The sequence below is a fragment of the Triturus cristatus genome, chromosome 8 (assembly GCF_964204655.1).
Source record: "Triturus cristatus chromosome 8, aTriCri1.1, whole genome shotgun sequence".
Lineage (NCBI taxonomy): Eukaryota > Metazoa > Chordata > Amphibia > Caudata > Salamandridae > Triturus > Triturus cristatus.
The window spans coordinates 1,626,447,000-1,626,468,502 of NC_140591.1; the positions used below are offsets into that span (position 1 = coordinate 1,626,447,000).

The following is a 21,503-nucleotide window of genomic DNA, read 5'->3' on the forward strand; positions in this document are numbered from 1 at the left end:
GAGTGTACGCTCCCCCTTCCGTCCTCCCCTACTGCCCGCCATTCCGAGGTGGAGGTGAGACCCCCGGGCCGCGCGGGCCCGCCGTCGCCTGTGATGACCTCTTGTAATCCGCGGTTCCGCAAGGCCCTCTAGGGCCTATCCCCACCAGTCCACTCCGCGGCCGTTGCGCTTTGCTCCGGTGATCTTCCGCCGTCCGAAGCTCCGCGCCCCGCTTGCTCCTTGCCTGTATGAGCTTCACTGCGCTCTTCGTATCCCGGGGCCCTCCGCCCCTCGCGTTTTGGGACCGGGCTGGTCGCCTCCTCCAGTCCCGGTGCGGCCTTCCCTCTATCCGCTGCAGGCTGCTGCTCCCCACACGCCGCCCGTCAGCCGCTTCCTCCTTACCGCTGTCTGTTGCCCGCTGGGTGCGTAGCTCTGTGCCTGCGTGTCCGCCGACTCAGGGATCTGGGTCTGAGCTCCAGTCACCGCCGCTGCTCCAGCGCCACGTGCGCTCCCCAGGGACCGTCCAAAGGCAAGGCGCGTAACCTCCTCGCCCTCTGCCGACTGTGCCTTCTGTCTCCCAGGATCGCCACCGGGTCCTGCAGCCGAGCACCAGGTCACGTCCGCGCCGGGCGGCGGGCCTCGCCCCCCCGGCCGGCACCACCGAGGGCGCGCGCCCGGGCCCAATCACTCTGCCCCTGGGCCGTAGCTGCCGGACCTCTCCGCCCTGACCGGCGGGTGTTTTAGCGCTTCCTCGCGCTTCCGCTCTTGGCACTCCCCCCCGGGGGCGCGCTGACGCCGTTGCCGCGGCCCGCTCCTAGCCGCGTTGGGGGAGAGAGGGGGGGGGGCCGGCTCGTGGTCGCCGCTGCGATCGTCCCGCTCCTACCGCCGGCTTGTGTGGGGCACCGCCAGCAAGTTCGAGCTCTTGTCCGGCTCCTGGCTGTGGGCGCTCTCGCCCGACCCGGCCCTCGTCACCGCCCTCTCCCGGCACCTCAGCTGCGGCGGCGCCTTGCCGGCTGCCCCGGGACTCTGGGGGGCTCCGAGCTGCCTCTCTGTGCCCACCGAGGCTCCGTCTTTCTCCTCCGCCGGTTCCACCTCGGCGTGGGGGAAGATTCTGCCTTTAGATCCGGGTCCGGGGCCCAGCAGAGCGGGAGCCGACAGGGAAAGCATCCGTTCACGCCGCCATCTTGGCCACGCCCCCGGGTGTCTAGTTTTAAAAAATGTATAGGTTTGCTAGGTTTCACTAGGTGCCGCCAGAGCTAGGGTTCAAAAACTACAGCTAGGCACTTTGCCCAAAAAGGGTCATTTTTCACTGCGAAATTGAGGTGTGACCACATTGCATTTTGTGCAATTTCCTGTCGCGGGCAGTAGGCCAACCTGCACAAGTGAGGTACCATTTTTCTCATAAGACTTTGGGGAACACGGGGTGGGTGGAAATCTATAGATCCACACAGATTTCAGAACTTTCCACCACAGAAATGTGGGGAAAATTTGTTTTTTTTGTCAATTTTTTAGGTTTTCAAGGGATTCTGGGTAACAAATCATGGTGGGAGGCAGTCAAGTCACCCCATCCTGGATTCCCCTGGGTGTCTAGTTTTCAAAAATGTATAGGTTTGCTAGGTTTCCCTAGGTGCCGGCAGAGCTAGGGTTCAAAAACTACAGCTAGACTCTTCGCAAAAAATGTGTAAATTTTCATTGTGAAAATGTGGTGTGTTCACGTTAGGTTTTGAGCCACTTCCTGTCGTGGGCACTATGCCTACTTACACAAGTGAGGTACCATTTTTATCGGGAGACTTAGGGTAGTTCAGATTTGTAAAGCAACTGTTATTACCTATTGATTTTTGATGCATTTCTCCCTTCCAAATGAAAGACATTGTGTAAAAAAAAAGTCATTTTGAAAAATGACCAATAATTCTCATGCTAGTATGAGTATTCCCAATTTCGAAAATGTGCAAATATACGCTGTTTCTAAACTTTGTAATTTGTTCCCATTTCAGAAATACATAGGTGTCTTTCATACCGATTTTTCCATGTATACATTTTCCCACAATAATTGCTATATACCCGGAACATAATAAAAAACCATTACAAAATGCTGCTCAGTTTTTTACTCTGGGTTCGTTGAGCTCTTGGTGAACCTACAAGTCCTATATATCCCCACAACCAGGAAGGTCCAGCGGATGTAACTGTACATTGCTTTTATAGAGATGTCATAATTAGAAGAAGTTACAGGTGAAAACGTTGACACAAAAGGCTGCTTTTTTCAACTAATTTTTAATTTTTCCTATATTTAACTGGTAGTTTCTATAAAGAAACCTTGATGCATCTACACAAATGACCCCTTGCTGAATTCAGAATTTTGTCTACTTTTCAAAAGTGTATAGCTTTCCAGGATCCATTATTGCTTTTGTACCCATTTCTACCATTAACTGGAAGGAGGATGAAAGCACAAAAATTCGCAAAAATAGGGTATGTCCCAGAAAAATGGCAAAACTGTGTAAAAAATGTTGGTTTTCTGACAAAATTCTGTCATTCCCTAAAAGCTAGAGAAATGGTGATTTCAGCCCCACAAACTCTTTTTTGATACCATTTGCAGAGAAAAACCCAGACGCTTTCATTTGCAGCCCGTTTATCCCATTTTTCAAACAAAAAAACAATTTTTTTCTGTATTTTGGCTAATTTCTGGGACCCTTTCAGGGGAATCCACAAACCCTGGGTACCTTTAGAATCCCCAAGATGTTGGAAGAAAAGGACGCCAATTTGGCGTGGATACCTTATGTGGTCAAAAAGTTACAGGGGTCTAAGCGCGCACTACCCCAAATAGCCCAAAAAAGGCTTAGCACAGGGGGGGGGGAAAGGCCTAGCAGCGAAGGGGTTAATAGTATGTAACGGTGGAGCAAAAACAATAATTTAGAAGCAGATAGATTGAAGAGGATTTTGGAAAATTTAAAATTATGAAATGAAAATAATAAAGCAGTAAAAGTTAAGGAATTATTAATATATTACAACACCAGGAGGACTTACTGGGGCTAGCAGCAGAGCCATCTGCAGCTGCGCCTGAGTCCGCTTCCTGCTGTTCCTGCGAGGACCCTCCAGCTCCCTCACCCGCCGCACTGCCAGCTGCCCCAGTCCTCTTCTTGCCCATGGATGCTGATCATGTAAAGAGACAAAAAATGATTTGTGTTAAATATATAAATATAATCGCTCTAAAAATATTTTTAGACTGGAAACGGGAATTGCAATAACATTGACCTATGCTAAATCATTCAGATCGACTTATTCGACTAGTAGTAGTTGACTAGTATGTATCGCAGTAGAGTACCATCCGATCATTATTATTCCACAGTTCAATTCCAATTCCTGAATCCTAAACATACCTAGCCCGCCTATTCCTGACTTTGGAATGAATGAATTGCAAAAAAATTATATTTGCATTTTGCTCCTATGTTCAGATCTCATTCCCAATCATCTCATTACTAAGTCTGCATTTATTCTTCTTAATGCATAGATGGACGCTTGCATAATTGCAGCTTACACCAAATTGGTTGTTTGCTATTATTTACTCACTATAAGAACTACAAAATGTTCTACTACGAGCAGGACTGAAGTCATGTGAGAGCCTGAGGAAGCGTCACTTACGAGTCACGACGCAGGCCGCTAAATTACCAAATAATACTAACTCCTACTTTGTGACAGGAGACAGGACAGCCTGACAGGACAAAGGAAAGAACTGGAGTCTTTCCTATGTAGATTAAATACCTACCTAACTTAAATTCTCTAACCTCTCTTACATAACCAGCCCAAGTGAGCACAAAGTTGCACGCAAGTACGGCGATAGTAGCGCCGAGCACCTGTCTGGCAGTAACAATCATATAGTATAACATTTTTAAACACAGGTTACCTTACCTGCATGTAAGCACTGCAGGAGCAGCGTGTTAGCTATTTGCAAAAACAATAATATTCGTAATCGCAATAAATAACAGTCAGAACAGAAGAACACAAAATAGTAATATAAATTAATAGCTACTCACCAAACCCGGGTCCAGGGTATCAGACCACCGGTGCGTCAATTGGTTATGAGTGCGCCAGACCCCGGAGCAGTGAAACACTGCCCGGTGCACCCTTGCTCACCGCTGGTGATGCTCCCGGAGCCCGTACCCAGACCCAGGCCTGCCGCCTGTAGCTAGGGTTAAGGGGAGGTGGCGTTGGATAAAAAAATACCAATGCGGCCTCCTCCTAATCTTCTTCCTCTTGCCTTTTGCCATGGTTCTGGGAAGGCGGGCGCGGAAAAGTAAAGGTAGGAACTAAGACAGTAAGTAAAAGAAATTTAAAAAAGCATGTAATAGAAAAAGAGTGAAAAACGCAGTAAAAAACACAAAAAGTAGGAAAAAAATGCAAAATATACAATCAGGAATATAGAGGGATAGATAATAATTAAAAAATATCAAAATAAAGTTTCTAGAAGCAAAGGATTGAAAAGATATAGGGAGGATAGAAAAAAAGGCTCAGAACCATAGCAAAAAGTGAAAAACAAGATGGACATGCCCATTGGCGATAGCGTGGTGCAGTTTGCACAATATTTCCCCTCGAGCACGCAAAAAAGTGTCCCCGAACACTTAACATGCATTCCGGAACAGGAAAAACGCATTGTGAACGGGCGGCACAAACGACTCCCCGGGCTTGCGGAAATTCGTGTAGCTCACTGAGGGTTTCTGCGGCTTCGTGGAATTCCACGTAGCGCGACTACGCAAATTTCACCCAGGGTTAGTTAACTGGCCTCAAACAAGAGCCCAGAAGATAAGGAGTGTCTTACTTGTCACAGGACAGCAATCAGAAGGACCTGCCGTGGAGTCGCAGTGTCTCCTAGGTCACATGGTAAGTTCTTTGTCTTTTGAAAATAACTTCCTTTTAATTTCTTATTCCCTTAATGGTTTACTACATGATTACTTTGTGTTTTTATGTCTCCTTTTAGGAATTGTGTGTATTTATGGTTCTTTGAGCTCGCCTCCACCTGGCTCCTCTGGTCCATCATCTCTTAGCACTCTGGAACCCAGAGTCACACAGCCTGGACAAAATGGTGCCTGTATTGAACTAAATCTGGGGGACGATGCGGTGGTGGTTGAATCCTGTGCTAGAATCGTATAAATCTAGCCAAGGGCTTCCCTTTGACTTCCTTTTCTCCTCATATTCAGAGCACAAATGCAAGCAAGTTGGGTTATGGTCCACTATGGGCAGTCAGTCAATACAGAGAAGATGGCTTCCTGAAGACAGGTATTACGTTTCAAGTTGGAATAGAGTTGAAGGCGGTTTATCGTGGACTCTTTCACTACTCATCTCCTGGTCAGATGGTGATAAGGGAGACAACACTGTCACAAAATCCTATTTGAACAAGCAGTCAACCACAGCAGGGTCTCAGTCTCTTGCCGATCTATCTTTCCAAATAATTAATAAAAAGATGAGACACTGGATCACGAGCCCATCAAGCCCTGTGTATCTGCGGTCTTTCAGTGGATGGGTATTAATCGACTTAAGTGTAACCCTGAGAAGCCCGAGATTCTTAGCTTTGGTTATAATTTTACTCTGAATGTACAAGGTCACCGGGATTGCTTGTAAAGCAGGGTGATAACGAGGTTTACTAGTTTAACTGAATGGTATGGCCTTAAAAGCGCCTTGACAACCCGCCTGAATCATGTACTATATGGGGCTCTGTGAAGTCAAAATGAAAACACATGTGCAATGACATAATTCATACCACTGCAGAATGATACGTGAAGCCTATTACTTGTTTAATTTAAAAAAGAATTTACAAGGTCCCTGGCCGGGTGGTACCCCTCCACCTAGAGCCCAAGCCGAAGTAGTAAAGAACCTGAGTGTTAGGATTGACAAACAGCTGGCCTTCTAAGCTCAAATTAACACAGTTGTTGTCACTTGCTTTGGCCTGATGCGCATGGCCAAAAGATTCTTACAATTCCTTTCCCTACCTGTCAAGACTACTGTGCTCCTTGCCCTGGTAGTGTCCAGATTAGATTATGCCAATGCTCTGTATGCAGATCTTCCTCAATATCTGCTGCAGGAATTGCAGACTGTCCAGAATGCAGCGGCTCATCTGGTACTCCATCTTCCCAGACGTGTGTCAATAACGACACATCTGATTAACCTACACTGCGTACCTGTCATAAAAAGGATCCTCTTCAAAACCTTGAAACTTGAGCACAGAGCTCTTAACTAGTCTGGTCCACAGTACCTGTCCAATAAGGTAGAATTCTGCTGTCATGTTCTGGTTATTTTGCTAGGGTCCCTAGGGTAAGGCGTTCATAAACAGGAGGTAGATCCTTTACCTCCTGGGCCCGCAAGCTTGAAATAGCTTGCCAGCTGAGTAAGGGCTAATAGCGAGTGAATGCTCTTTTAAAAAACATGAAGACCTGGCTTTATACTCTCAAATTGCATCCTTTCTCTTCCACTCTTGCTTTCCTATTAGCACCAACACACTCCTAGGAGTAGCCTCGTGCTTTACAAGTTTTGCTATTCATTAATTCCTCAGACCATGTGCAAGAAATACGGTTGACTGTATGGCTAATGAGAGGAATTGCTGGGTCTTTCTCTTCCTGTGGTCTAGTCAGTTCAGCAACCAAGAAGGTTATCTACTAGAACTTCTTATGATTATCATTGGCCATCCTTTTATAAATGGTGTATAGGTAGATCTTTAAACCCTGCTAACTGTATGTCTAATAATGGTAATTACAATGTCTCTATGAGGGATTTGAAATAGGAGGTTAGCCATTGTTACTCTAAAGACACAATGGACAGCAATAAAGGAGTGGTGAGTGCACCGTGGGGTACTCCTGAGATGGATTCCATGGACACCAGACTTTGAAGGAGAAAACTGTTTCTAAGGCATTACAAACTCATCCCTTTGAACCTTTGTAAGAGGTAGATTTGATGTACTTGTCATTAAAGGTTTTCTTTTTGGCTATAATGTCAGCCTTTAGACTGCGGTTCATTATCTATCAGGCCTCCTTATTTAGGACTTTCTACAGATAGGCTAGTTCTTAAATTAGTTCAAGGCTTTTTTCCTAAAGTTCTGTCTTACTCACATCGGAAGCAATAAATATTACCAGAAGGCCTCTACTTCAACTTTGAGTAGATGAATTAGGAAACGTATTTGTATTATGTATGCTTTACAAGACACAAATTGCCAGGTAGAGTGCAGGTCATATATATTCAGGGACTGGCTGTTTCGTGGGCTGAAGCTTGTGGGGCCTCTGTTTTGCAAATTTTTAATGCAGCCACTAGAGTTGTGGCTGGCATTATTCTGTCAACACTTACACCTCCTAATATTTGCAATAATAAAAAATGTCTTGTTTCCATCAGTCAGGAGAATAGCGGTTATTTGTTAGGGCATCAGGTTGTAATTAATTAGCTCTGGTGTATCCTCATACAGTAAGTATACATACGAGAAAATGCGTGGAGGAGGTAATGATTCAATCATTTACCGTGATCTTCATAGCTCCAAAAACCTTTTTTCTCATACCAGGACATACCACCCTTCAATCCGCCTCATTCACAAACTGCATTCCTTCATAGCTTTGTAATGTATATGAAGGGTGGTGTTCTCTGGCCTTCTTTATTACCAACATGGTAGGAGGAGCTAGGTAGAGGCATGGAAAGTGTTAGCTTTGCGTTTTTCGATTGGTTCCATTTGTGTCAGGTGATGCTTGGGTAGAGGTTAGACACCTTATAGAGTAAGTAATGGTGTGAGACAAAGGGTTTTCAGAGTAATGAAGATTATTGGGAAGTAATTTAACAATTACTCTTCTAATCCGGTGTAGGGGTATCATATCCATACAGTACACCGAGGCTAATCATGAGCTAAGGAGAGGGAGTAGTCTTTTCTGCGATCACTGTCTGTGACTCTCAATTTTCTCTAGATTTATAATGTGTCACATTAAGCCTATTATGTGTCTATATAGGTCTAGGCATGAGACATCAGTCTTGAGATATGCTGTTCAATCATGCATTGAATATTCTCTTTTGCAGGTTTTATTTCCTCAGTATAACCCCCCGCTCTATCCAGTGGAGGAAGAAGAGGTCCAATCTCAAAGGTAGGCGTTGAAACTACAGTGTGAAACCATCTTACCCAGACATTCTACTCTAACGAGGACTAAGCTATTCCTCTGTTCTATTGTGATTAAATGATTATGGCTATCGGCAAAGTTTTTATTGTTTATAATCTTCCTTCAATCTGTTCTAGTATTCCTTCTCCTTTCACAATTTCCTATTAGTCCTTACTTTCTTTATGCCTTCCTTCATTCCAGATCCCTCCCTCCATCCCTTCTTTCTTCATTCCATCCTTCACTTCATCATTCTTTCAATCTTCCATCTGTTTCTCGTTTTACCCCTCTATTCCTGCCTTTATTGATTGCTTTCCTTCTACATACAATTACCTTTTCTTCCATCCTCCCTCTTACATACATTCCTCTCTTTATCCATTTCATTAGATGAGGTGTAGAGAAAAAGGTTTGAAACATTAAAAGTAAAAATCTGAAAGAAACACGTTAGTTATAGATTCCTTACCTTAGAATTATCCCCAGGCGTCAGACTAGATCCGGAAAGATTTTTCATCAGCAGTACCTCTGCGCGTCGGAAGGTGGCATCGGTCGGCTCCGCGTTCGTCGTCGGCGTCATGGTCACCGGGATGACGTCGTGACAGCTACTTAGACGACGCCCTCGCACGCTGATGTCAGTTCTTTCTTTTTCCGCGCCAACCAGCGCAGATCCGGGAAGAACGGTACCTCAGTTATTTTTTTAATACGTTTTTCTCGACTTTTGTCGACGTCTTGTTTCGAGTCTCTGAACAGGTGCACAATGGATGCCCGGTTTTAAGGCCTGCGGTTCCTGATGTCGGTGATGGATCCGCACCCCGTGTGCCTCTTTTGCCTGGAGCGCGACAATGACCCAAGTCGTGCTCCAACTGTCAGTTGTTAACGCTGAAGGCTTTGCGGGAGCGGTCCCGAAATCTCCATCACGGAGTCATCATCATTCTGGCTCGAAGTAATCGAAGTCTTCGCACTCGGGGTCGGGTAAGTCGAAGCATAAGAAGAAAGCGAAGAGTGATGATGCTTCTTCCTCATCGGTCGGCTGATCCGACGAGGCGCGCGGGTGGTGCCACTCTCGCGGCTCCATGCGCGGGGCTCGAAAGGTTGACTCTGAGCTTCCCTCCCATTCCGGGACCCGGAGCGACCCCCGCCCAGCTTCGTACATTCTACGAGGCGATGCATGCCAGCTTTGAGCGGACCGACCCCGCTGGCGTGCCTTCAGGCACCGCGGACTCGGTTGGGGGCCTAGGTCTTCGCTGCCGGCAGCTCTGGCCCCGGCGCGATAGGCCCCCGTTGGGTCCAGGCCTGGATCCAGATCGGCGCCGGATGACCTTATTACACCTCCACCGGCGCCGCTTCCAACGGCACCACTACCGTGCCCGACACCGGTTGGCCCCCCGGCCGGCGTCGACCCCAGCCTCCTTCCCGACTTGGACACGGAGCTGGACCAGCGTCACCCGACGCTGTATCTGGCGCCAGGTGGGGTTTTCATGCCCCTGTTCATACCTGGGGCCCCTTTCCAACAACAGTGGCATCCAGAGGAAGATGAGGGGGACTTGGAGGGGTCAGGTGACCCTTTAACTGACCAACTTGAGCCTGAACAGGACTGGAGAGAGGAACTGGGGGATGCCAGTGGTCTTGACACTTCACCCGACCTTGGCATGTTGTCTCCTCCTACCGTGGCGACGGAGGAGGGAGCGCCACATGCTGTGGTGTTGCATAGGGCGGCTGAGGCTCTCAACCTCGAACTATGTTGTACTCTTACATGAAGTAGACGCTGATAGCCATGTAAGTTCTTTAGTACCTTTATTCCAGTAGTACAGCAAGTTGGTTTACTGGTACATCCAACAGGTAGTACAGGTAACAGGATAAGGTAAAGTAGGTTAGCCCAGTAGGCAGTCCTTGGTCCTATGCCACAGCAAACACCTTTGTAGTATCAAAACCCCTTTGTAGTATCAAACCCCACCAGGAGCAGCCTGCCTGCTGCTCAGCCCATCTGTAACTGTCATACCTCACCCAGTCAGACTCCCAACGTTCTATGCATCACAGCATTCTCAACATTCTACTCCAAACACACACTGTGGCTGATCAGCAGGTGAACTAGTAAACTGCAAGATATGAAAATACTATGCAGGGCATAACATATCCCCCTACGGTGATGGTCAGGACTAACCTCCTGACTGAGGTGCTTCAACCGGCGGCGAACTCTTTGGAGTCCCTTCTTCCGTTTAATGAGGCACTCACTGACGTCCTTTTGGGCACGTGGTCCAGGCCCAACACGGGGGATCCCGTGGACAGGATGATCGCCCGACACCACCGCCCAGCTACGGGTGACCCTACTTTCCTCTCCCAACACCCCACCCGGAGAGCTTGGTGGTCCAAGCCTCCACCCCCAAAAGCGCCTTCCCTACTGCTCCACCGGACAGGGAATCCAAGAAGCTGGACCATCTTGGCAAGAAAATGTTTTCTTCCGCCAGCTTAGGACTGCGGTCTGTAAACACTACATGTCTCTTGGGCCGTTATTCGCGCTCAGTGTGGGATACGGTGGCGCAAGTGCTTCCTCAGTGTCTGGAGGAGGCCTGGGCAGTGCTCTCCCAGGCTGTTGCCGCCGGGAGAGATGCAGTTAAGTTTACGATCTGTTGTGGGCTGGACACCGCCGACTCTCTGGGCAGGACCATTTCAACATTGGTAGCGCTTCGACGCTACGCCTGGATGAGGTCCATTGGCTTTTCAGGGGATATCCAGCACACCTTGATGGACATGCCCTTTGATGGCTGTCGCCTTTTTGGTGACGAAGCAGAAAACGCCCTCGAGCCCTTCAAGATCTCATGGGCTATGGCCAAGTCCCTGGGCCTCTCCTCCCGTCCGGCACAGTCTGCTTTTCGCCACTTTCGGGGCTACGGAATGGGTGCCCCCGCTAGATGCCACCCAGGGCCACAGGCCGCAGCAAGTTACCCAACCTCCGCACGGCCGGGGACGTGGAAACAACCGGCGAGGTTCCAGGGGCCAGCGGGCGGGCCAGTCCACCAACCCCCCCCCCCTCTGCAGCAGCCTCCAATCCCTCCTAGTCCGACCTTTTAGGACCATCAAACGCCAGTGGGCGCAGGATTCACTATCACCTCCCCCACTGGCGCACCATCACTTCGGACAGGTGGGTTTTGCAAATAGTCCGAAGGGGCTTCTCCCTCCCCTTCGAGACTACCCCTCCAGCCATGCCACCGCGATACCACCGCATGTCGGAGGATCATCTGGCCCTTCTCCAGCAGGACGTTATGACTCTCTTGGCCAAGGGAGCCATCGAGCGCGTTCCTGTCCCAGAAGTAGGTTGTAGTTGTTACTCCCATTACTTTCTGGTTCCTAAGAAGGATAAGGGCCTACGTCCTATCTTGGACCTCAGGGACGTCAATCGCTTCCTCCGGAAGAAGAAGTTCAAAATGTTGATGCTTGCTCAGGTCTTGTCTGCCCTCGACCCGCAAGACTGGATGGTAGTGTTGGACATGCAAGCCACTTATTTTCACATCCCCGTCCTGCCGGCCCACCAGCATTACCTGCAGTTCACGGTAGGCCACGAGCACTTTCAGTTCACCGTGCTCCCCTTTGGCCTTACCAGCGCCCCTCGTGTGTTCACGAAGGTGATGGCGGTGGTCGCAGCTTATCTGCGCAGATCAGGGGTTTCAGTCTTCCCCTATCTCGCAGGCGGGTTGTTGAAGGCGGGCTCGCCCCAGGCAGTCGTCTCCCACCTCCAGACTACGTCCGACCTCCTGCATATGCTGGGGTTCTCCATCAATGTGCCGAAGTCACACCTGATTCCCTCTCAGAAGCTGCTCTTTATCGGAGCGGTTCTGGACACGGCTCAGTTTCGGGTCTATCCTCCCGAACAGCGAGTCTGGGATATTCGGGCTATGATTCCGATCTTTCAGCCCTTATCCCAGGTTTCGGTCAGAATGACCCTGAGGCTGCTGGGCCTCATGGCCTCCTGCATCCTGCTGATCGATCATGCCAGGTGGCATATGCCGGCTCTGCAGTGAGATCTGAAGTTCCAGTGGATGCAGCATCAGGGGAATCTGTCCAATTGCGTCCAGATCTCGAAGGGCACTGCTCGACAACTGCAGTGGTGGCTTACGAACCAGGATTGGGTCAATGGCAGATCCCTCTCCCTTCCCCAGCCAGACCACACTGTGGTGACGGATGCCTCCCTTCTGGGATGGAAAAAACAGGGGAACCCTACACACTAAGGTACCAGGGTAATAGCTATATAGGAAAAACAATGGTTCCTGTGGAATAATATACTATGAGGTTATGATACATAAGCACAATCGCGATATAGAGGGTTTAGATAATGGCAGAGCGTGAAGGAACCACTAACACACCGCTTAAAGTATAGTATATTTTATAGATTTTTTAAACAATAAAGTTATGAATAAACATTATGCATCAAAACAACATTTGTGCATAGTGTCTCAAGTGACAAAGAGAACCTAAACCTCAGTGACAATATGAATATTAAATACAAGGTTTTCACAGTTTGTACAAGTCGACCATTATCATAATAATTCAATGTGAACAGCAGCTATATACAGTGATATGTGTTGGGGAAATGGTTCGCTTCTTCTGTATGTCGACGGCATTTTGACCCTCAAAACAATGTGGGGTCTCTTCAGGACTATTGATGAAGGGACATCTAAATGGGATTGAAATAAAAAGAGAGCATAAGGCCCATATACTGGCACAAATGCGAAAAATAGGAAAAATAAATAGAATAAGGCTGTTGGATAAAAGGTATCTGAATATATGGTTGCACAGCCTTGTGAAAATGATGTGCCACACGTGAAGAAAAGAGGAAAAAGGTTTACTCACATGAGGAACCGTCCGGGTACTGTGACTGTGAGAAAAGAAGTAAAGATAAATGATGCAATTACTGATAGTTGGACAATGCGCTATGTATAATAAAATACAAGTTTCACCAAGGTTCTTACCTCAATGTGAGGACAGGCTGTCAATCGAATGGGGTATGTAGGTGGGCCAGAGGGGCTCAATTGATTATACGCCACAGCCTTAGCGTTGTATAATCCCTTTGTGGATTAACAGTGACAATGCACTGAGAGTATTTCTGAAAATTAAAAATAACGAAGGGGTCAGATTACTGAATTAAGGGCTGAGCGCAAGGGCTAAGCGGCCTGGATGTGCCAATTCTTACCTCGGAAGAAGAATGGAAAAGTGGGACAGCGCTCCGCGTGTAGAATCAGAAAAAGACACGTCAGTCAGCTTGATCAGGTACAATGACAGAGATCCTCATCTAGAGAGGATTGTTATATACAGGGTTTCCCCCTCTTTTTGCCAAGGGAAGCAGACAGACCTAACTAGGGAAAACCGCTGCACCGAGCAATCCGGTGCTCCGTTTCCGTGATCGGTAAAGAGTGAAAAAAGACCTCAGTGGGAGGTGAAGAGATAGAATGTGTGGCACAAAGGTGGGGCTGTTGCGCTAATGACAGTGGTGAATTCTCTGTTAAGGCATTAAATAGGGAAGAGCAGATAAAATGACATATGCACTTTATATATTTACAAAATTCGAATTTCGCTGGTGTTTATAATATGCAAACTCGCATACTGGGCACTTCCTGGAGTTTGGACATTGTATAAGGGCAGACATTTCACAATTGTAATTCTTAGTTAGTGAACACATATTGCATAAGAGTGATTCAAATATATACAGTTCAAGTGTTACTGCAAATATGAAGTAAATAAAGCTGTTGGAGCAAGCATAGTCGGTTGTCAGATGAAATACAGGTGTAATCGGTGTGTTAGTGGTTCCATCGCGCTCTGCCATTATCTAAACCCTCTATATCGCGATTGTGCTTAGGTATCATAACCTCATAGTATATTATTCCACAGGAACCATTGTTTTTCCTATATAACTATTACCCTGATTCCTTAGTAAGTAGGGTTCCCCTGTTTTTTCTTGAACTTTTAGTGCGGTGGCTGCACCGTGAGAAAGATATCCATTAACCAGGATTTTCCTTCATACCCTACAACGATAGGGTTATTCTTTCCCTGAGGGTTACAATGACAGAGGACGAAGCTCCGCTTTACACAGATGATTACATTGCTAAAATAATTAGTGGACCCTGCCTTTTCTCTGCACAACCTAGCAGAAGCATCAACCCTAGACAACAACTGCTTGAGAAATTAGAAAAGGCCACAAAGAAGCACGTCAGAACAGAGCTTCATGAACAGATGCTGACGGAGTACCTGAAGGCAGGTATCATACCGCAGGGACTACAGGTCAGGAACGTTCCTGGCATTTTCAGGGAAGACCCCAGATTCAAAGGCAAGTTTAGTCATATTTCCACCACCTGTTCCCACCATTGGATGGTGTTAGGTATGGAAACAGCATTTGAGCACGCCAAAGCCGAACTCAAGGAAATAGAAGAGTTAGAAAAAGAACTCCTTGAGGGTGACGCAGTAGCAGAGGCAAAAACTCTACTAGATAAATTAAACAAAACCATTGAATACTTCAATTCATTTGAACTTAAAAAGAAAGCTGATAACGTTTCCAAAGATATCAAACATTTCTCAAAAGAGAGAGCATACCCATATCTGAGAGAAGATTACTACACCACTGTTGGCAACCTAAATAGACAGAACACCTGGGGCAGATTCAGAAGGAATCAACCAATCACATTCTCAGAATCTTCAGGAGGGTCAGACGACTCAGACGCACGACCAGGCCCGAGCCGATCTGACAACCACCCAGGCCAGCCTTTTTTAGATCGTGAAGGCAAGGCGAAGGCCAAAACCTGGCATCAATACCCAGGAGAAAGACAAACACGCAGGAAACACTACCAGTGGGGACTTCAACCCTACAAAACTGTGAAGTAAACCAAATGGAAACTATCCCCATTCTCATCATGTCCTGTCATCAGCGGACATATCGCTCTTAAATTAGGGGTTGTTCTTTGTTATCACAGAAAGAACCAATTTTTTTAATCTCAAAGCAGAAATGTTTCAGTTCTTTAGAAAAATAAGATTGAAACTATTTTTCAAAGATAAAGAACCCAACACACTAGACTCCTTCACAGGACTACGACCACCCTCCACCTTCTATCCCTCAAATGCCATGATGCCACCTGACCTATTGACTTTTGAGAAGTTGGTCATACAAGGCATTGATAGATTGAAAACATCCAAGACCTTTATCACTTACAATATCACACTGTCAGAAAGACAAGCTCTGACAGCATTGAAAAATGTTGATTCTATTATACTGAATCCAGCTGACAAAGGTGGCGGAATTATGGTACAAGACCGCAATGACTATGGAACAGAGATCAACAAACAAATCAGTGAGAAAAAACACTACAAAGTACTACGCACTAACCCCTTACAGACATCCGCAATGGGATTTTACAAATAACTACTATGGCCAAAGAAGCAGGGTATATATCCAAAAAAAGAGTTCGAATTCCTCAATGCGGAAAATCCCAGAAATCCAGTGCTTTACACCCTACCCAAGGTTCATAAAAGCACGACGAGTCCCCCTGGTCGCCCTATACTATCAGGCTGTGGATCTATTCTAGAACCCATTGGGGTTTATATAGATTACTTCATTAAGGAATATGGTCCCCTACAAGAAACATTTGTCAAAGATACCATGTATATGATTAACCTGGTAGATGGGATGCCATACAATTTGGAAACTGACATATTGGCTACTTTAGACATCAGCTTACTATACACCAACATACCCCAGACTGAAAGCATAGCAATCATTGAACAACTGTTAGGAAGCAGACCCAGACCCATCCAGGTACCGACCACATTCATCATCACACTATTACGGATTGCCCTACAAAGTAATTACTTTCTATCAGGTGGCAGCTACTACCAGCAGTGCTCTGGCACCAGCATGGGAGCACTTCTTGCGCCAAATCTGGCAAATATCTATATGAACTATGTGGAGCAAACATTTGCTCTCAACATTGACAATGTGTACTGCTCCAACATTAAATGTTGGACGCGGTACATAGATGACATCTTTCTGATTTGGAAAGGAAGTGAGACAGACTTTGGCAATTTTGTTACGTACCTTAACACCATCCATACCCATCTCACATTTACATCCACAGTACATAAAACCACCATCGCATTCCTTGATTTAAACATCAATCATGATAAAGAGAGACTATACACTTTCCCCCATAGGAAACCCACTGAAAAGAACACCCTCCTTTCATACCAAAGCCAACATCTACGTGCACTAAGGGATGGACTGCCCTTCGGCCAGTTCCTTAGGATACGCCGTAATTGCAGCCTTAAAACAGACTACATGCGAGAGGTGGAGATACTAAGGACCAAACTAGTGACGAGAGGGTACCCCAACAGACTTGTAAAAAAGTCTCTCAAACGCGCCTGGAACTGCCCCAGGGAAGAACTTCTCAAGACAAAAGAGAAACCCATTCTTAACAAGATTGTATGTGTCACCACCTTTGGCACACACACCAATCAAGTCCACAACCTGATCACGAAAAATTGGAATATTATCCAGAGTATTGCTCTCACAATAAACACACCTCTGTTTGCCTACAAATGAGGACAAAATATAAAAGATCATCTTGTCAGGTCATCTTCAGACTTAATCACCGACAGGACAAACACATTGATTACTGCATGGGGCCTCCCCAAAATTAAAGGACACCACATATGTGGCAATTGTGTTTCCTGCAATTTCACTTTCAATATCAACACATTTGATCATGGTAATGTAAAACACGATTTACAATCATTCTCTAACTGCAATACAAAGAATGTTGTTAATTGCATATGGTGTCCGTGTGGCCTCCCCTATATTGGACAAACGAAACAACCGGTCAAGGCTCGCATTGGCCAACATTGCAGCCGTATACGCAGATCAGTTGAAAACGCACCACTTGTGTCTCATTACAATGTAAAAGGTCATACTACTGATTAAATAAAATGGCAAGTAATTGAGATTGCCACTCTTCCAGAAAGAGGAGGTGACATCCTTCAGATACTCCAACGGAATGAATGCCTCTGGATAGATAAGGTGAATTCAATAAATAAAGGGCTTAACTTTGCTGAGGAATAAAGAGGAGATGTCACTACCCTTTGCTAAACAACTGCATGTGATATAACAATTGTGGCCTGAATAAACCTGTATGTCATATGACATCCGACTTGCTCCAACAGCTTTATTTACTTCATATTTACTGTAACACTTGAACTGTATATATTAGAATCACTCTTATGCAATATGTGTTCACTAACTAAGAATTACAATTGTGAAATGTCTGCCCTTATACAATGTCCACACTCCAGGAAGTGCCCAGTATGCGAGTTTGCATATTATAAACACCAGCGAAATTCGAATTTTGTAAATATATAAAGTGCATATGTCATTTTATCTGCTCTTCCCTATTTAATGCCTTAACAGAGAATTCACCACTGTCATTAGCACAACAGCCCCACCTTTGTGCCACACATTCTATCTCTTCACCTCCCACTGAGGTCTTTTTTCACTCTTTACCGATCACGGAAACGGAGCACCGGATTGCTCGGTGCAGCGGTTTTCCCTAGTTAGGTCTGTCTGCTTCCCTTGGCAAAAAGAGGGGGAAACCCTGTATATAACAATCCTCTCTAGATGAGGATCTCTGTCATTGTACCTGATCAAGCTGACTGACGTGTCTTTTTCTGATTCTACACGCGGACCGCTGTCCCACTTTTCCATTCTTGTTCCGAGGTAAGAATTGGCACATTCAGGCCGCTTAGCCCTTGCGCTCAGCCCTTAATTCAGTAATCTGACCCCTTCGTTATTTTTAATTTTCAGAAATACTCTCAGTGCATTGTCACTGTTAATCCACAAAGAGATTATACAACGCTACAGCTGTGGCGTATAATCAATTGAGCCCCTCTGGTCCACCTACATACCCCATTGGATTGATAGCCTGTCCTCACATTGAGGTAAGAACCTCGGTGAAACTTGTATTTGATTATACATAGCGCATTGTCCAACTATCAGTAATTGCATAATTCTTCTTTACTTCTTTTCTCACAGTCACAGTACCCGGACGGTTCCTCATGTGAGTAAACCTTTTTCCTCTTTTCTTCACGTGTGGCACATCATTTTCACAAGGCTGCGCAACCATATATTCAGATACCTTTTATCTAACGGCCTTATTCTATTTATTTTTCCTATTTTTCGCATTTGTGCCGGTATATGGGCCTTATGCTCTCTTTTTATTTCAATCCCATTTAGATGCCCCTTCATCAATAGTCCTGAAGAGACCCCACATTGTTTTGAGGGTCGAAACGCCGTCGACATACAGAAGAAGCGAACCATTTCCCCAGCACGTCACTGTATATAGCTGCTGTTCACATTGAATTATTATGATAATGGTCGACTTGTACAAACTGTGGAAACGTTGTATTTAATATTCACATTGTCACTGAGGTTTAGGTTCCCTTTGTCACTTGGGTCACTATGCACAAATGTTGTTTTGATGTATAATGTTTACTCCTAACTTTATTGTTTAAAAAATCCATAAAATATACTACACTGTAATCAGTGTGTTAGAGGTTCCTTCGTGCTCTGCCATTATCTAAACCCTCTATATCGCAATTGAGCTTACGTATCATGACCTCATAGTATATTGTTCCACAGGAACCATTGTTTTTCCTATATATCCCTTCTGGGATGGGGCGGCCATGTAGTAGAGGCAGAGATCAAAGGCCTCTGGTCTCCGGCGGAGTCCGGGCTTCACATCAGCCTTCTGGAGCTCCAGGCGATTCGTCTTGCACTGAAGGCATTCCTTCCCTCTGTCCGGGAAGAGTAGTGCAGGTGTTCACGGACAACACTACTGCCATGTGGTATTGCAACAAACAGGGTGGGGTGGGGTTGTGGACCTTATGTCAGGAGGCCCTCTGCCTCTGGACAAGGTTGGAAGATCAAGGCATTTCCTTGGTGGTTGAACACCTGGCAGGTTCTCTGAACGCCAGGGCAGACAAACTCAGCCGCAGGTGCATGATGGATCACAAATGGCATCTTCACTCGGAGGTGGTGCAAGGGCTCTTTCTGCAGTGGGGAGAGCCTTGGTTAGATCTATTCGCCACCGAAGAGAACGCGCCGTGTCAGCAATTCTGCGTGTTGGAATTTCCAATGCGGCACTCGCTCAGTGACGCTTTTCGTTGCAAGTGGAGTTGCGGTCTGCTGTACGCCTTTCCACTCATACCACTTCTGCCCAGAGTGCTGAAGAAGATCATGCGCGACCGGGCCCAAGTCATTTTTGTGGCTCCAGATTTGGCATGAAGAATCTGGTATCTCGAGCTGCTCAACATGGCCATCGATCCTCCGATCAGAATGCCTCTTTGGGAGGATCTTCTGTCGCAGCAGCAGGGGACGGTCCTCCACCCGAACCTGTCCGGTCTCCAACTCCTTGCGTGCGGATTGAGCAGTGGCAGTTGACGTCTTTCGACCTGCCTCCTGAAGTTTGTGACGTAATATTGGCAGCCAGGCGTCCCTCCACAAAGAAGGTATACGCCTGCAGGTGGAACAAATTTGTGGAATGGTGCACAGCAAAGACAGTGGCTCCCCTTTCTGCCCCTCTTTCTGAAGTACTCTTGTTCCTTCTCTCTTTGGCCCAGCAGGGCTCTGCTCTGGGCACTATCACAGGCTACCTTTCTGCCATATCTGCCTTCCTTCAGCTGCCAGACCAGTCCCTGGTAGTTAACTGTTTCTTGAAAGGCTTAACACATCTTTTTCCTCCAATTCCATTCATTATGCCTCAGTGGGACTTGAATCTTGTGCTAACTTTTTTAATGTGCGCTCCTTTTGAGCCGCTTCATAACTTTCCTTTACATCTTTAACTCTTAAAACTGCTTTCCTGATAGCCATCACTTCCGCTAGAAGGGTGAGTGAGCTCCAGGCTCTTTCTTCAAAACCTCCTTTCTTGTCTGTTCATCCGGAAAATGTGGTTCTCTGGACCCATCCATCCTTTCTTCCTAAGGTGGTCACTTCCTTCCATATCGGGCAGACCATTACTCTGCCCACCTTCTTTCCGCCTCCGCATCCTTCAAAGGAAGAAGAGAGGCTCTACCATCTGGACCCAAAACGTGCGCTCTCCTTCTATCTGGATAGCACAAAACAGTTCTGGGTGGATGATAAACTTTTTGTTGGCTACGTGGGTGCAAAGAAGGGTCGGGCCATACACAAAAGCACCATTTCTCGATGGGTCGTGGTGTGTATTAAGGCTTGTTACTCTCTGGCTAAAAAGGAGCCTCCAGTTGGGCTACACGCTCACTCCACCAGGGCGACGGCAGCCATTCTTGCCTTGGGAAGAGGACTTCCTCTGAATGACATCTGTCAGGCCGCCACGTGGGCATCGCTGCACACGTTCACCAAACACTACTGCCTGGACAGCCAAGTCCGGAGAGACGTCTTCTTTGGCCATTCTGTTCTCCAGGACTTTCTGGTGTGATCTTGGTTCGCAGCCCCACCTCCGGGGTTGGTATTGCGGGGGTATCTATTCTAAGGTAAGGAATCTATAACTAACGTGTTTCTTTCAGATGCACAAGTTACTTACCTTCCGTAACGATATATCTTTAAGAAACATTAGTTAGTCATAGATTCCTTACCGCCCCACCCATCCTCCCCGTTCATGCGAACTGATTTCTAGGGTTAAGGATATTCTTTCAGGGCCCTAGTCTTGTGCACCAGTGATCAGTGTCTTGCATTGCTCTGTGTTTCTGGTGCGGAAAGTCGTGTACAGAACTGACGTCAGCGCACGAGGCCAGCGTATAAGTAGCTGCCGCGATGTCATCCCGGCGACCACAACCCCGACGACGAATGCAGAGCCGAGCAACGCCACCTTCCGACGCGCAGAGGTACTGCTGACAAAAAATATTTCCGGATCCAGTCTGACGCCTGGGGGTAATTCTAAGGTAAGGAATCTAGAACTAACTAATGTTTCTAACAGATATATCGTTACCGAAGGTAAGTAACTTGTGCATTGTGCTTCAGATGTGATGGGGATAGTGTGCCTGGAAATGACATAGCATCAGAAATTTATAAAATGAGACACTTGTAACTCTACCACTGTTAGGTTTCCAAAATGATTATGAATTGGCTAGAATATTTTGTCATTGGCGCTAACAGATATGACACTATGAAAGTTTGCTGGTGCTAGGGCTTTCCCTGACCACACAGCCTACATTCCTTTTTCTACTTCTGGAAGTTATTGTCTCTGTGGCTTGAAATCTGTAGGATTCCAAGAATGTGTTATTTGTACTCATATCCACATATTTTCTGAATAGAGATTATCCATAATATGGTGATGGTTGAAAATTATTTATTTGGCAGAAGAAATATCTGCCTCTATCCCTTGGGTGTAGTTAATTTTCGTTCTGATGAGGACCCTG

General features: G+C 46.4%; 1 protein-coding gene across 1 annotated transcript in view; it reads left to right on the forward strand.

The window, feature by feature from the left end:
- Nucleotides 1-21,503, forward strand: part of LOC146808453 (transient receptor potential cation channel subfamily M member 2-like) — a 2,757,229-nt gene that overhangs the window by 2,499,576 nt on the left and 236,150 nt on the right. The window contains exon 27 of the mRNA XM_085623562.1: nucleotides 8,014-8,078. Coding sequence (XP_085479688.1) covers nucleotides 8,014-8,078 — 65 coding nt within the window. The remainder of the gene's footprint in view (nucleotides 1-8,013; nucleotides 8,079-21,503) is intronic.